Source organism: Babylonia areolata, chromosome 3 (genome assembly GCF_041734735.1).
Source record: "Babylonia areolata isolate BAREFJ2019XMU chromosome 3, ASM4173473v1, whole genome shotgun sequence".
Taxonomy (NCBI): domain Eukaryota; kingdom Metazoa; phylum Mollusca; class Gastropoda; order Neogastropoda; family Buccinidae; genus Babylonia; species Babylonia areolata.
This window is the reverse complement of record NC_134878.1, coordinates 32,990,626-33,003,633: the sequence shown is the minus strand read 5'-3', so window position 1 is coordinate 33,003,633 and position 13,008 is coordinate 32,990,626. Positions and strand designations below refer to the sequence as shown.

At 43.2% G+C, this 13,008-nt stretch overlaps 1 protein-coding gene across 1 annotated transcript in view; it reads right to left on the bottom strand.

Moving 5' to 3' along the window:
- LOC143280290 (uncharacterized) overlaps nucleotides 1–8,033 on the bottom strand; it is a 65,429-nt gene extending 57,396 nt beyond the window's left edge. Inside the window, exons 1-2 of the mRNA XM_076584920.1 lie at nucleotides 7,930–8,033; nucleotides 1,681–1,793 (exon numbers count right to left, since the gene is read on the bottom strand). Of these exons, the coding sequence (XP_076441035.1) occupies nucleotides 1,681–1,793; nucleotides 7,930–8,033 (217 nt within the window). The remainder of the gene's footprint in view (nucleotides 1–1,680; nucleotides 1,794–7,929) is intronic.
- Between the last annotated feature and the right edge of the window lie 4,975 nt (nucleotides 8,034–13,008).

Here is a 13,008-nt window from a genome sequence, read left to right as displayed (position 1 = left end):
GAGGGACAGGGGAAGAACGGTAGTGGAAATAGAGCAGGGGGGAGGGGGAGAGTGTAGGGGAAGACAGAGGGAGGAAGGAGGACAAGGAAAGAGACAAAGAGAGGCCACAAGGGACAGGGAAGAGACAGAGAGGTTTGGAGGGAAGGGTGGGGGCGGCGGGTAACAGGGTGGGAATGGAGGGTGGTGGTGGTGGTGGTGGGGGGGTGGGGTGTTAACAAACCAAGAAAAGGGCGTATAAAAAGAAGAAGAAAAAAAACAACAACAGAAGCAATGGGTGAACAGCGGAAGGAGTGGGAGAGAGAGAGAGAAGGGATGAGAAAGAGTGAGAGGGAGAGAGAAATGGGAGAGAGAGAAGGGGAGAGGGGGAGAGAAAGAGAGGAGGAAGAGAGAAAGAGAGAAGAAGAAGAAGAAGAAGAAGAAGAAGAAGAAGGAGGAGGAGGAGGAGGAGGAGGAGAGTGAGTGACAGAAAGAGAAAGAGAGAGAGACAGAGAGAGAGAGAGAGAGAGAGAGAGACAGAGACAGACAGACTGAGAGAAGACAGAAAGGAAGAACTATAGATAGAAACAACGGAGACACTGGGGAGCCGGACTAAATACGGAAAGGACACAAGAAGAAAAACATTACTGAATGTTCAACATCGGAATCGCTGATGAAAAAAGTGGGGATGGGGGAGGGTGGGGAGACGGAGAATGGAGGACGATAAGTTTGAAAAGAATAGGTGGAACGACGAGAAAAGTGAAGAAGAAGAAGAAAAAGAAGAAGAAGAAGAGGGGGAGGAGGAGGAGGAAAAGGATAAAGAAAAAAAGATGAAGAGGAGGGGAAGTGAAAAGAAGATGATGATGGTGGAGAACATGAATAAAAAGATACCTAAAAACCAGACAGAGAAGCAGAGAAAGAAACAGGGAGATCAGCCGTCCTGTACCATAGTTAACGCACTGAAATGTCGACTGGAGAGAGAGAGAGAGAGAGAGAGAGAGAGAGAGAGAGAGAGAGACAGACAGACAGACAGACAGACAGACAGATAGAGACAGAGAGAGACGGACAGACAGGCAGGCAGGCAGACAGACAGACAAAGAGAGAGAGAGAGCAAAATTAAAAGTGTCATAAAAGAAACCGAAACAAAAACAGCAAACAACAACAAAAAACAACAACAACAAAAAACAACAACAACAAAAAAACAAACAAACAAAAAACCAACAAAAAAAACAACAACAATTAACACACCCTTCTCCCCCCATAAAAGTTGCCGCTTCGTGACGCCCAAACTGGTATCCTACACTCTCCAGATTTCAGAGTTCTCAACCCCAACACACATAAATCGTCGTCAATGTGGCGTCTTTTCACTGATTTCATTACGTGTCAGAGACCGGTCAGTGTACTCAGCTGACCGATTTTAGAGATGCTGGCGCGGGTTGCAGTCCGGAGACAAGTTAACGAGAGGCCGGCGGACAAAGTAATATTTAACTCTCTCCATACGAACGGCGAAAGAGACGACGTTAACAGCGTTTCACCCCAATTACCACCATCAAAATATTGCAAGCGGAACGCTCTTATACTGAAGACGTGAATGTTGACAAAGAATACCACAATTCTGACGACGGAAGCTAAAGGTTGGGTCATTCAGACACCCACTGGACATCCGAGGGGTCTGTGCAGAGGAGAAGAGAGGACTGGCCGTACTGAGTGAGTTAATGCGGTCTGGAAGAGTGGAGGTGAACGACCTTCTGGCTGGAGCCCCGAAGACCGGCTTGCTTGTCCTGCAGGGCTTGGGTCCTGGTTTGGTGAGGGCTGCCCTGTTGGAGGGGCGTGAGTCCTGGGAACCTGTCTAACACTACGCTCCTACTTCACTACGTGTGCACAGTGAGAAACCACCGGCCACTGCGTGATTTTTCGGTCTCCGTATGGGGGGAGGAAGGGGGGAGGGAGGTGTCTGTGGGGAGGGGAAGGGAGCGAATATGAAATGGACTGAAAGCAAACGTTAGAGGTAAGAGGAGGAAGAACTACTCTTTAAACGTTTCGAATGGCAATGCGAACAAGAAGAACGGCAGCTCGGTTCATTTTCTCTCAAGGAGGAGTCACTGCGTTCGAATAAATCCATATATATTATTACGCTGCACCACGTCTGCTAAGCAGATGCCTTAAGAGCAGCGTAACCCAACGCGCTTAATCTGGCTTTGACAAAAAAAGAAAAAAAAGAAAAAAAAAAGGAGGAATGTATATCAAAATATAGTACAGGGAAAGATAAGTAGAAGGCAAAACATCCAAATAAAATGATGAAAGAAAACAACAATAACAAAACCCCAAACAAACAAAACAACGATTCCAAAAGGTAGATACTCTATCGTATCGACTACTCCCGAAAACACAGCAAATGGAGTTAGTCCAACCACTGGATGCGATCCATCAGTATTCCAGCTTCTCTCACCCTCGCCAAGTTCAACACAAATCCAATTCACAGTCGCCACCACCAGCCCGTGTGTTTTCTCTGTCAACATACAGGTACTACCAGTGGTTGGGGAGGAAGGGGAGACAGAAATAACCTCTCGTGAAGCCAAAGCACAAACTTCTTTTTTCAGCCTGAAACAGGACCCAAGTCTGACGGTTCAGCAGGAGTGGTAGTCCACAGTTCATTCAACTCACGAATTAGCTATTCATATATATATATATATATATATATATATATGTGTGTGTGTGTGTGTGTGTGTGTGTGTGTGTTCGCAAGTGCACTACTTTGTTCCCTATCAAAGCGGATTTTTAAACAGAATCTTGCCAAGGGACAACCATCTTGTTGCCAAGGGTTCTTTTACGTGCGTTGAATACACGCTGCAAAATGGGACCACAGTTTATAGTCTCATCCGAAAGGCTAGAACCCAGATCCCCATTCAAAGTCTCGTGGAGAGGAAGAGTGAAAATCCCGATCCGTTTATGGGGTCTCGAATCCGTGGATTTGACTCGCTTCCCAGTTGGATGCATAATCACGAGGCCACCGCTCCACACACACACACACACACACACAAAATGATAGATGAGACGAAACAAAGGCCTATCTTTATCCCTCCCATGCAACAAAACGACCCCCTCTCCCTCCAGCTATTCATATAATTCCACACAAGGATGTGAGCTATCAGGAGCGTGAATTGATTGAATCTCAGTCTCCACTCTTTGCCGGGCAACCGTCCTGGTACGGTGTGTGTCCACCACATAATCACACAGGGCTAAATATATTGGCCCTCTGGGCAGGAGGACAACCGGCACGCTGATTCTCTGTGAGCAATAGTAGTTTCCACACCGAGTCTTATGCATAAAACCTTACTAAACGCTTAGATGCCAACTAAATGAAAGTTGGGAACTAAATCTAAAAGTATGCAATGCATGAAACCTTACTTCCGGTTACGCTGGCTACTAAATCTCCAAGTTGGTTTCTACGAGGGTCATTCAATAAATAAGGTGAATTTTTCGGTATAAGGACTTCTAATACAGATAGAAGCTTACTTTTTTTTATATTTTTCAACGTAGTCTCCCAGCACTGTCACACACTTTTCCCATCTGTGCACAAGCTTCCGTATTCCCTCAGCGTAAAAATCTTTGGACTGATGTCTCAGCCAGTCGCTCACAACACTTTTGACTTCATCGTCACTTTCAAACTTCGTGCCTCTCGTGAACGCTTTCAAGGGACCAAACAGGTGAAAGTCTGAAGGGGCAAGGTCTGGGCTGTAAGGGGGATGAGGGAGCAGTTCCCAGCCCAGCTCGTTGATGGTCTGCACCGTTCGGGCTGCTGTGTGAGGCCTTGCATCTTTGGCACCCACCGGCAGCTGACCTTCGAGTAGCCAAGGTCATCATGGACAATTTTGTGTGCTGTCCCAACAGATAAGCTCAAAGTCCTTGCAATGTCATCCACTGTCACCCTTCTGTCAGACTGAATGAGGTCATTGACTGATTCGATCACCTCAGGAGACCTCACTTCTGTAGGCCTTCCAGGCCTGTCTTCATCCTCAACACTGCTCCGTCCTTCTTTAAACAATTTAGCCCACTTGTAGACATTTTTTCGGCTGAAACATGTGGCACCATACACAGTTGACATTCTCCTATGAATTTCAACTGGTTTGCACCCTTCAGCAACCAAAAACTTGATAACTGACTGCTGTTCAATCCTGGAGCATGCTTCTTGGTCGGCCATCTTTGTTAATCGCCAAAACTCTCAAAGTTTTTTTTTTAATCTGCAAAACAAATTAAATCCATGTGAAAAAGAAGTAAAACAAAAAAAATTTTAAAAAAAAGTAAGCTTCTATCTGTATTAGAAGTCCTTATACCGAAAAATTCACCTTATTTATTGAATGACCCTCGTAAATTGCCTTATTAAACGCTTAGTTGCCAACTACATGAAGCTTGGCAACTAGATCTCTAAGGAAGCGATGCATGAAACTTTACTTCCGGTTAAGCTGGCTACTAAATCTTCAGGTTGGTCACTAAATTTCGACCGCATTCGGAGGTGGTGGAAATCCTTTAGTTGCCAACTATCCGGGCACCATGGAAGAAAGGAGTGAAATGATGCTGATAGCCTTCAAACAGTGATGGTCATGCAAGGTGATTAAAATGAATGAAGGAGTGAATGAACTTGATTTATATGTATAGCACATAAAATTTTCCCACATTTGAGAACCAGTCTGAAACTCTAAGGCTCTAGATCATCGATCATGGTGACATCGTTTGTCAGCAATCATCACTGACGCATACACACATAATATACTCGTACATCCCCCGCGCATAACAAACGCACACAAGTCACACACACACACACACACACACACAGAGAGAGAGAGAGAGAGAGAGAGAGAGAGGGAGAGACAGACAGACAGACAGACACACACACACACAGACAGACAGATCAAACCGCCTTTCAATCCAAGCCCAGTCAGATAAAACATCGAAATAATAAACGCCCCTAGCTCAATGTTCCCCACAGACAGAAATACAGGACAGACACACACACACACACACACACACACACACACACACACACACGGAATGGGGTGAATGACGTCTAATCTCCCTGGAGGATGGGGGTCGGGGTATAAATCCACAGAGACAAATGTTCCAGGACTCATCTCCTCAAACAACACAACGTTCACCGACCACTGGCCCAAGCCGTGAACAGCTGCGTCACCCTATCTTCTTCTTCTTCTTCCTCAGCTCTGTGAAGAGTCACTGGGGTGCCGCACAGAAGAACTGTTCACCACATTCCTCCAGGTCTGTTGGTTGCGTGTCAAAGCCTGTGTCTGCAAATGTTTTTCCAGTCCATTCTGCAATATTGTCAGTCCATCGTTTTTCCTCCCCTCATTGCCTCATTGCTATGGCTTGAATTCTTCTTTCCAAATCCGTCGTGAGGGTCCATGTCTCGCGTGCATACAGGTATATGGAATACATACCAGTGCACGCAGGAGTCTGATCTTGTGTTTCATAGAGATGTTGTTGTCCTTCCATCAACAACAAAACCGAAAATGCCAGAGGTGGAGGGTGCTGATGAGGGATGGGGGTTTCCATTGCATACATGACGATCCCAATCCTCCTTGTTTTGCTCGTCATCAGAAACGAGTGTTCGTCAAGCTGAAATGTGTGTGCTGGAAACGGAGCAATTCTAACATTTGCCACATCGGTCAGCATTTCATTGTCTTGCGATCTTGCGATCATAACAGAGATCTAACAAATTTTCAAACTTTCCATGTCTTTATCGCGACTTTTCTGATCCAGAATACGACTGGGGATTTGATAACTGCTGTCATGTTACACTGAACACAGGTGTGGTTTCCTTGTGACGTGAAAACCGAAAGATGTACTGGTACTTCTCGGATTCCACTGCCCATGGTCATTTTCGAGAAGAGCTCAACAACGGTTTTTCCTCGTGAATGTCTTCATATTACATTCTACAACAGACTACCGAAGCGTTCACGATAAAGTATGAAATTAAACTAGTCTAATAAATCAAGAAAAATAAAGGGGGAAAATCGATAAACAATTTCTCTACGCAGTTACAAGCACACACGCACGCAAGCACACACACACACACACACACACACACACACACACACACACACACAGCTCTCCTGTCGTGATCTTTCCCTACTTCGTTAGAACTTTTAACAGATTAAAACGAGGACTTCGCTGTATACTCCTGAACATAAAGCTGGCTGCCTACAGGGCAATCCAAACAAACGGCCGGCCATACAAACACGTTTCTCACCCTAACAACTGCATCGTGTCCTTATACTCGATTGTATACAGGGTGCCTCATCCTCCGGGTACGTGACTTACCTTGGGAACACGCAAACAATACTCCAGGCATGTCTGATCATGTGATATCCTAATGCCTCAACATGAACAGAAAGTGCACGTTTGGAAATGTAATGTAATCATGAGGTTTATTTCATTTTATTTTTTATTATTTTTTTTAGAAAAGGAGAGAGACAAGACAAGACAAAAGAGATAAGCACTGGCATGCTTTTTTCTATCCAGTCCCCGTCCTGAAAAGGGTCTACACCACAGGGAGAGAAATTCAAGATTCAACAACTTTACTACTCAAGGATAAAGATTTTAGGCATTGCCTAGTCTTCCAATCTGTCCTTGTGACAACAAAAACAATAACGATAAGACACAACAATAATAACAATGGTAAATACTACTATTACAACAACTACTACTGACCACTGAGAGAGAGAGAGAGAGAGAGAGAGAGAGAGAGAGAGAGAGAGAGAGAGAATCTTTGACTGACTGAATCTTTAATGGGTAAAGCGCAGTAAAGGCCTTTTTACAATTCTGCCCATTTACCGACACAAAACATAAAAAATAAAGAACGACACAAAACATAGAAATAAAGAAATAAAATGAAATAAATAAAATAATTAGAACGACGAATAAGAATAGTAATTGGAATAGTCTATTAAAGGTAACAAAGCGATGAAAAGAACAAGTGGTACATTATCATGCACGTACGTACTTACACACACACACACACACACACACACACACGCGCGCGCGCGCGCGCACACACACACACACACACACACACACACAATTATAAAACAAGCAAACAAAGACATTCGAACACATTCACGCCCACTCACTCAAACACACACAAACACATCACACGCACTTACTGTTCATTTGCTAGCATACATTCAATTTTTCATTCATCACTCAGAGAGAGAGAGAGAGAGAGAGAGAGAGAGAGAGAGAGAGAGAAAACAGAGGCAGAAACAAAGACAAACAGAAACATATTCAGTCAGTCAGTCTCACTGATCGTTATCAGCGAGGCCAATCCCAACCTGATCACGTCCATCACGCATAAACTATCCAGTCAGCCGGAAATGGGAACAGAAATCCGACACTCCCATGTCGACGGGTAGAAGGCTAGAATACGATCCACCCGACGGCGGGTATGGACATGGATAGGGCGTGCATGACGATCAACACCGCACTGTTTGGGTGCTGGGGTGGGGGTGAGGGTGAGGGTGGGGTGTGTGTGGGGGTGGGTGGGGGGGGGGGGAGCGATGGTGGATGGGGGCGGAGAGGGAAGGAGAGAAAGTGTGAGAGAATGGGGAGGGGTGGTGGGTTGAGGGAGAGAGAGAGTGTGGGAGGAACAACAACAAATTAGATTCTTTATTAAATTGGGCAAGAGATACGCAAGGTAAAGCTTTTATATTTCATCTATTTATTCTTATATAAACATCCAGCCCTCGCTCAGAAAGGGCCCAAAACAAACAAAGTGTGAACAAATGAAAGAAAATGAAAGGGACACACACACACACACACACGCACACACACACACATATACACACACTCACTCACACACACATGCACACACTTTCTCTCACTCACACACAATCACACACGCACACGGACACAACACAAACACTCCTCTCCTTCCTCTTCCACCTGTTCCAGGGGCAGTGATCCATCACCGTCAACCCGTCCAGCCACAAGTTAGTACTGACCGCGTGGAGGTTGTGGACACTGGGACCAGCCAGCTGTTGCGGCATGTTATATTGTCGCCTCACATACACCGTCGCATCCCACCCCCCTCTCTCTCTCACACACACACACAACTGTTGAGCACAACACATACTATCATCGGCATAATATACTGTCCCCGGTATACTTTGTGTTATGCTGCCCTGTTTTGGAAGACCTTAGATTTCAGTTAATGCCACAAAAATATTACACACGCCCAACTTCATTTGGACTTGTTTTGCTGATGTCATCGACAAGCGAAACCATTATAAAACAGTTTGCTGTTTACTTGTATAAAGAAAAGAAATAAAAGCAGAGAGCGGGAGCGGCCGTAAGTCTAACATGAAAGGTAGAGCACGATGCTTTGCAAATCAAACAAATATCGGCATCATTTCCAAACCAACATTGCGCAAACTTCTTCAAAACGGAACAGAGTCTCTGTGGGCTTTTCCAAATGCAGTAGACTGAGCAACACACTAGACGCCACATTCTTGGCATCAGAGATCTTTTCCCATCCCTCTTGCGGCCAATCAGTGGCAGCCTCTGTGCGTGTGTGTATGTGTGTGTTTGTGTGTATGTGTGGGTCTATGTTTTTGAGTGCATTTGTGCATGCGTGAGAGGGTAAGTGTACACAAGTGTCAGGAGAGTTCTGTGCATGTGTGTGTGTGTGTGTGTGTGTGTGTGTGTTGTGTGTGTGTGTGTGTGTGTGTGAGGGGGAGGTGGGGGTGCAGGGAGGAGGTGAGATAGAGGATGAGGTATGTGAGTGTATGCATGCCTACACTGTGGGAGCATCAGGATATTGGAACGTATATATTATATATATATCTTTGTATATATGTGTGTGGGGTTGGGGGTGGGAGATATGGACGTGTGTGTGTGTGCTTGTACAAGTAAGTGTTCATCTGTGTGTGTGTGTGAGTGTGTGTGTGTGTGTGTGTGTGTGTGTGTGTGTGTGTGTGTGTGTGTGTGTGTGTGTGTGTGTGTGTGTGTGTGTGTGTGTGTGTGTGTGTGTGTGCCGTGGAAGCTGCGATACATAGACTAGAAACTCCGAGTGTGTGGAGGAGGGGGTAGAGGAGGTGCAGGGAAATTTGTGGTGTATGTGTGTGTGTGTTTGTGTGTGTGTGTGTGTGTGTTGGAGCTCATGTACGTTTATATGTATTTGACTGTGCTTTCATATCTGTGAAACTGCGTTTTGGGGGCGTATCTGTTGTGCATGTGTGGGTGTGTGTGTGGATGTGTGTCTTCATGGTTTATATTTATTTGCTTATTTATCATTGTTGTCTTATTTATTTAATTATTTATTTATTATTATTATTATTTTATCATTATTTTCATTACTACTATCTTTTTTTTTTCTTTTTTTTTCCATCATAATTATTATTTATTTATTTATGTATGTACGCTTATATATATATATATATATATATATATATATATATATATATATTTTTTTTTTTTTTTTTTTTTTTTTTTTTTTCAAGGCCTGACTAAGCGCGTTGGGTTACGCTGCTGGTCAGGCATCTGCTTGGCAGATGTGGTGTAGCGTATATGGATTTGTCCGAACGCAGTGACGCCTCCTTGAGCTACTGATACTGATACTGATTGTATAAAGCGTTTAAAATACGCAATGCATTATGTAGTTAATTATTATTTGTTGTGTATTATCAGCTTATATTTGAACATTACTGACGTGTATTGTTGGTAGTATGCCTTTATTGTTGTGAATTATTGTTCACTGTACCCCCTTCATAAGGGGCCATGGCCTTATTGAATAAATCATCCGTATCCGTATCTCACACACACACACACAACTGTTGAGCACAACACATACTATCATCGGCATAATATACTGTCCCCGGTGCAGGTGAGTTTCTGCGGTGACCCTCCCGGCATAACCTTCTCGCAGGCGACAATATCATGTGCCTATGTGCGACAAGTTATGCCATCAGAGAAGGTCGGCCCATATTATTGTCTCCAGCGACAATAATTACACGCCGCAACAGCCAGCCCCCAGTGCAGCATGCTGTTACTACTGGTATTATACCAACGGCGCCATCACTCGCTTCGTTCATCAATCAGTGTCTGGTCGAGCGTTTAATATTAATTAACGAGCACTTGAGTCCTGTCCGTTGCCATTTTCATGACGTCCAGTCTGACCACTACCGTTAACAGCGATACCAGGATGGCCGAAGGCCACTCGAGGAAGGAGGGATTTATTCAGATAGGCCATAGCCCCTACCACAGGGGTGTTAACCAAGTACAGTAATCATCAACCCTTATGTCTGTAGAAAAGCAAATACTATCAACTTAAGGTGTTAACACGTTAACAATCAATCGTTTGTGTAACATCTCTAACTTTTATACAATGAATTATAATTTCACCACGATTGGAAGGGGAGTAAAGAAGAACGCAAGATCTTTACTGTATAGGTCATATGACCCGTTACAACTGGTCATGCTGACAATGAAAGCGTGAACCGTTGTTATAGTATACAATGAACATAATCAACAATGTCACATAAATCTTCAAAAGAAAAAGTGAAGAAAAGGGAAAAAGCATTAACGACGTTGTTTTCATAATAAATGTATCTACCAAGGTCATGAAGGCAATGCTCGTCTTGCATCAAACGCTGAAACCCAGTCATCGACGGACAAAGCGTGTATCTTTTAGGAATATACTTCTAAGTCGTTCAATTCTGTGCAGTAGAAAAGAAAATGCAGTTCCTTTCTATAGCATTGTGGCAGAATGAACACATGAGGTCTTGCTCTGATACAGCAATTTTTTTTGTGTGTATCTGGTGTTCGGATATATCAAATCTAAATCTTATCAGGATGTCACGGGTATGCTTGTTCGTAACTGTTGTGAAGTAATATTCAAAGGATACGGATGTTTTGAATGTGTTGTAAACACTTAATCTAAGCTAGTGCTGCTGCTGGTATGTTCATTTCAGTTTTGGTAGTAACAACCTATCAGTCTCTGCTTGAAAGATCCCAGGAATATATTTTGATAAGCCACCCCCTGATTTTCCCATACAAAGCCAAAACCCGTCTCGTGTAAAGTTTTACAAACATGAGACACCCAACAAATCTTACCATCATTATGAAGTGGTAGGAGCATAGGAATCATCTAGTGTTATTAAACATAACCAGTATTTGATGCAAGCGACATCGGTAAAAACATATAAGGGATAACATCCAGTTTCGCCGTACATCATGTCGTTCGGGGTTCGAGGGCTGACATTTAGCAATTTCTTCAATGCAAAGGTGTGAACATTTTCCACCGCTTTCTGTTGTGTTAAATCCCATATTTCTGCACCATATAATAACATTAGCTTAATTTGTGTGTCAAAAAGTTTTACAAAAATGGTTGCTGAACAATCTCCTAATCTCCAATGGGTTCTAAAAAGGACAATGACCCTTTTTCTCGCTTTACAAGTTAATTCACTGATGGCTTTACTAAATGCTAATTTTGTTGAAAAATCATACCTAGATATTTATAAGAATTTACTACTGAAATTACTTGCCCTTTGAAGAACCACATTTCTTTGCCACATCCCCCCCCCCCCCCCCCCCCGACCTTTCTGAAAATAACAATGTTAGATTTGTCAAGATTTACATTAAGTCCTAGCTCATCTTATCTGCATGCAAGTACGTTTAACTGGTTTTGTAAGCATGTAACCGTGTCTCATAACAAAATAATACCATCTGCAAACAGTAAAATAAAAAGTTCAAGCACATCAGGGGAAAGTTGTATACCATCTTTTCCATTCTTAGTGATGTCCTGAGCCAGTTGGTCAATGAATAAGGAAAACAAAATGGGACTTGTTATTTCACCTTGTTTTAAGCCCTTAAGGCAATGAAAAGCTTCTGAAATTTGGCTTCCGATACGAATGCGGGTCTTAACAGTTGTGTACATGTTCTGCAGTGTGTTCAGTACAGTCCCTTTTAATCCTAGTTTGTGTAAAATGGGCCACAATTTGCAATGAGAAATAAGATCAAAGGCTTTCTTAAAATCAATGAACGCAACATACAATTTTTTTTTTGTTTTTCAACAGACGTTTCTGAATCATAGCAAAGAGAGTGAAAATGTGGTCAATTGTAGAGTGATCCTTGTGAAAGCCTGCTTGTATCTCGCCAAGAATATTTTTCTTTTCTACAAAAGTTGACAATCGTTTATTTATGATGTAACTTAATATTTTGCTACAAATATTCAATAAGGAAATACCTCTGTAGTTATCAGGATCGTGTACATTTCCTTTCTTGTGTAAAGGGTGGATCAGGGCTTCTGTCCAAGCTTCTGGATAATGTCCAGATGAAAAGATACTATTAAATAAATGGACGAGAAAATCTGTTACTCTGCCACGTGTGACTGCGGTCTGAAAAATTTCGGGGATGATACCATCAATACCTGCAGCTTTATTATTCCAAAGATGGTGAATGGCCTCAGTTACCTCCTCTGCAGTTATCTCGGCGTTCAGCCGTGTAACATCATCGTCACAAACAGTAGCATCAGCCGGAAAAGCATTGTTTTCAGACTCTTCTTCTTCCTGCCCACCTTCTCCACTACCCAAAATCTTTGAAATGCTGAACCCAGATTTCCAAAGCAATTATCCCCATTTGTGTCGTTTAATGTGAAAATTTCTTAACACAGCGCCAAAATTTTCCAGAATCATTAACATTGTTTGTACGTTCGTCTCTAGCTTTTCTTTTGTGAGTGAAGGGGAGTGAGAGAGTGAGGGGGGAGAGGGTAGAGGGAACTCGCACAGTTTCGAACTTCACACTGATGGGTGAGAATGAGGGATATAACGAGAGAAATAGAAAGAGAGGGGGAAAGAAAGGCAGAGAGAGAGAGAGAGAGAGAGAGAGAGAGAGAGAGAGAGAGAGAGAGGGGCGGGGGGGAGAAGATACCATCTCTATACCGAATGGAACCTCATCAACCCCGCAACACCATATGTGTGATCATTGATCATTTTTTAGGTGACGAAGTGCAAAGTGTGTGTGTGT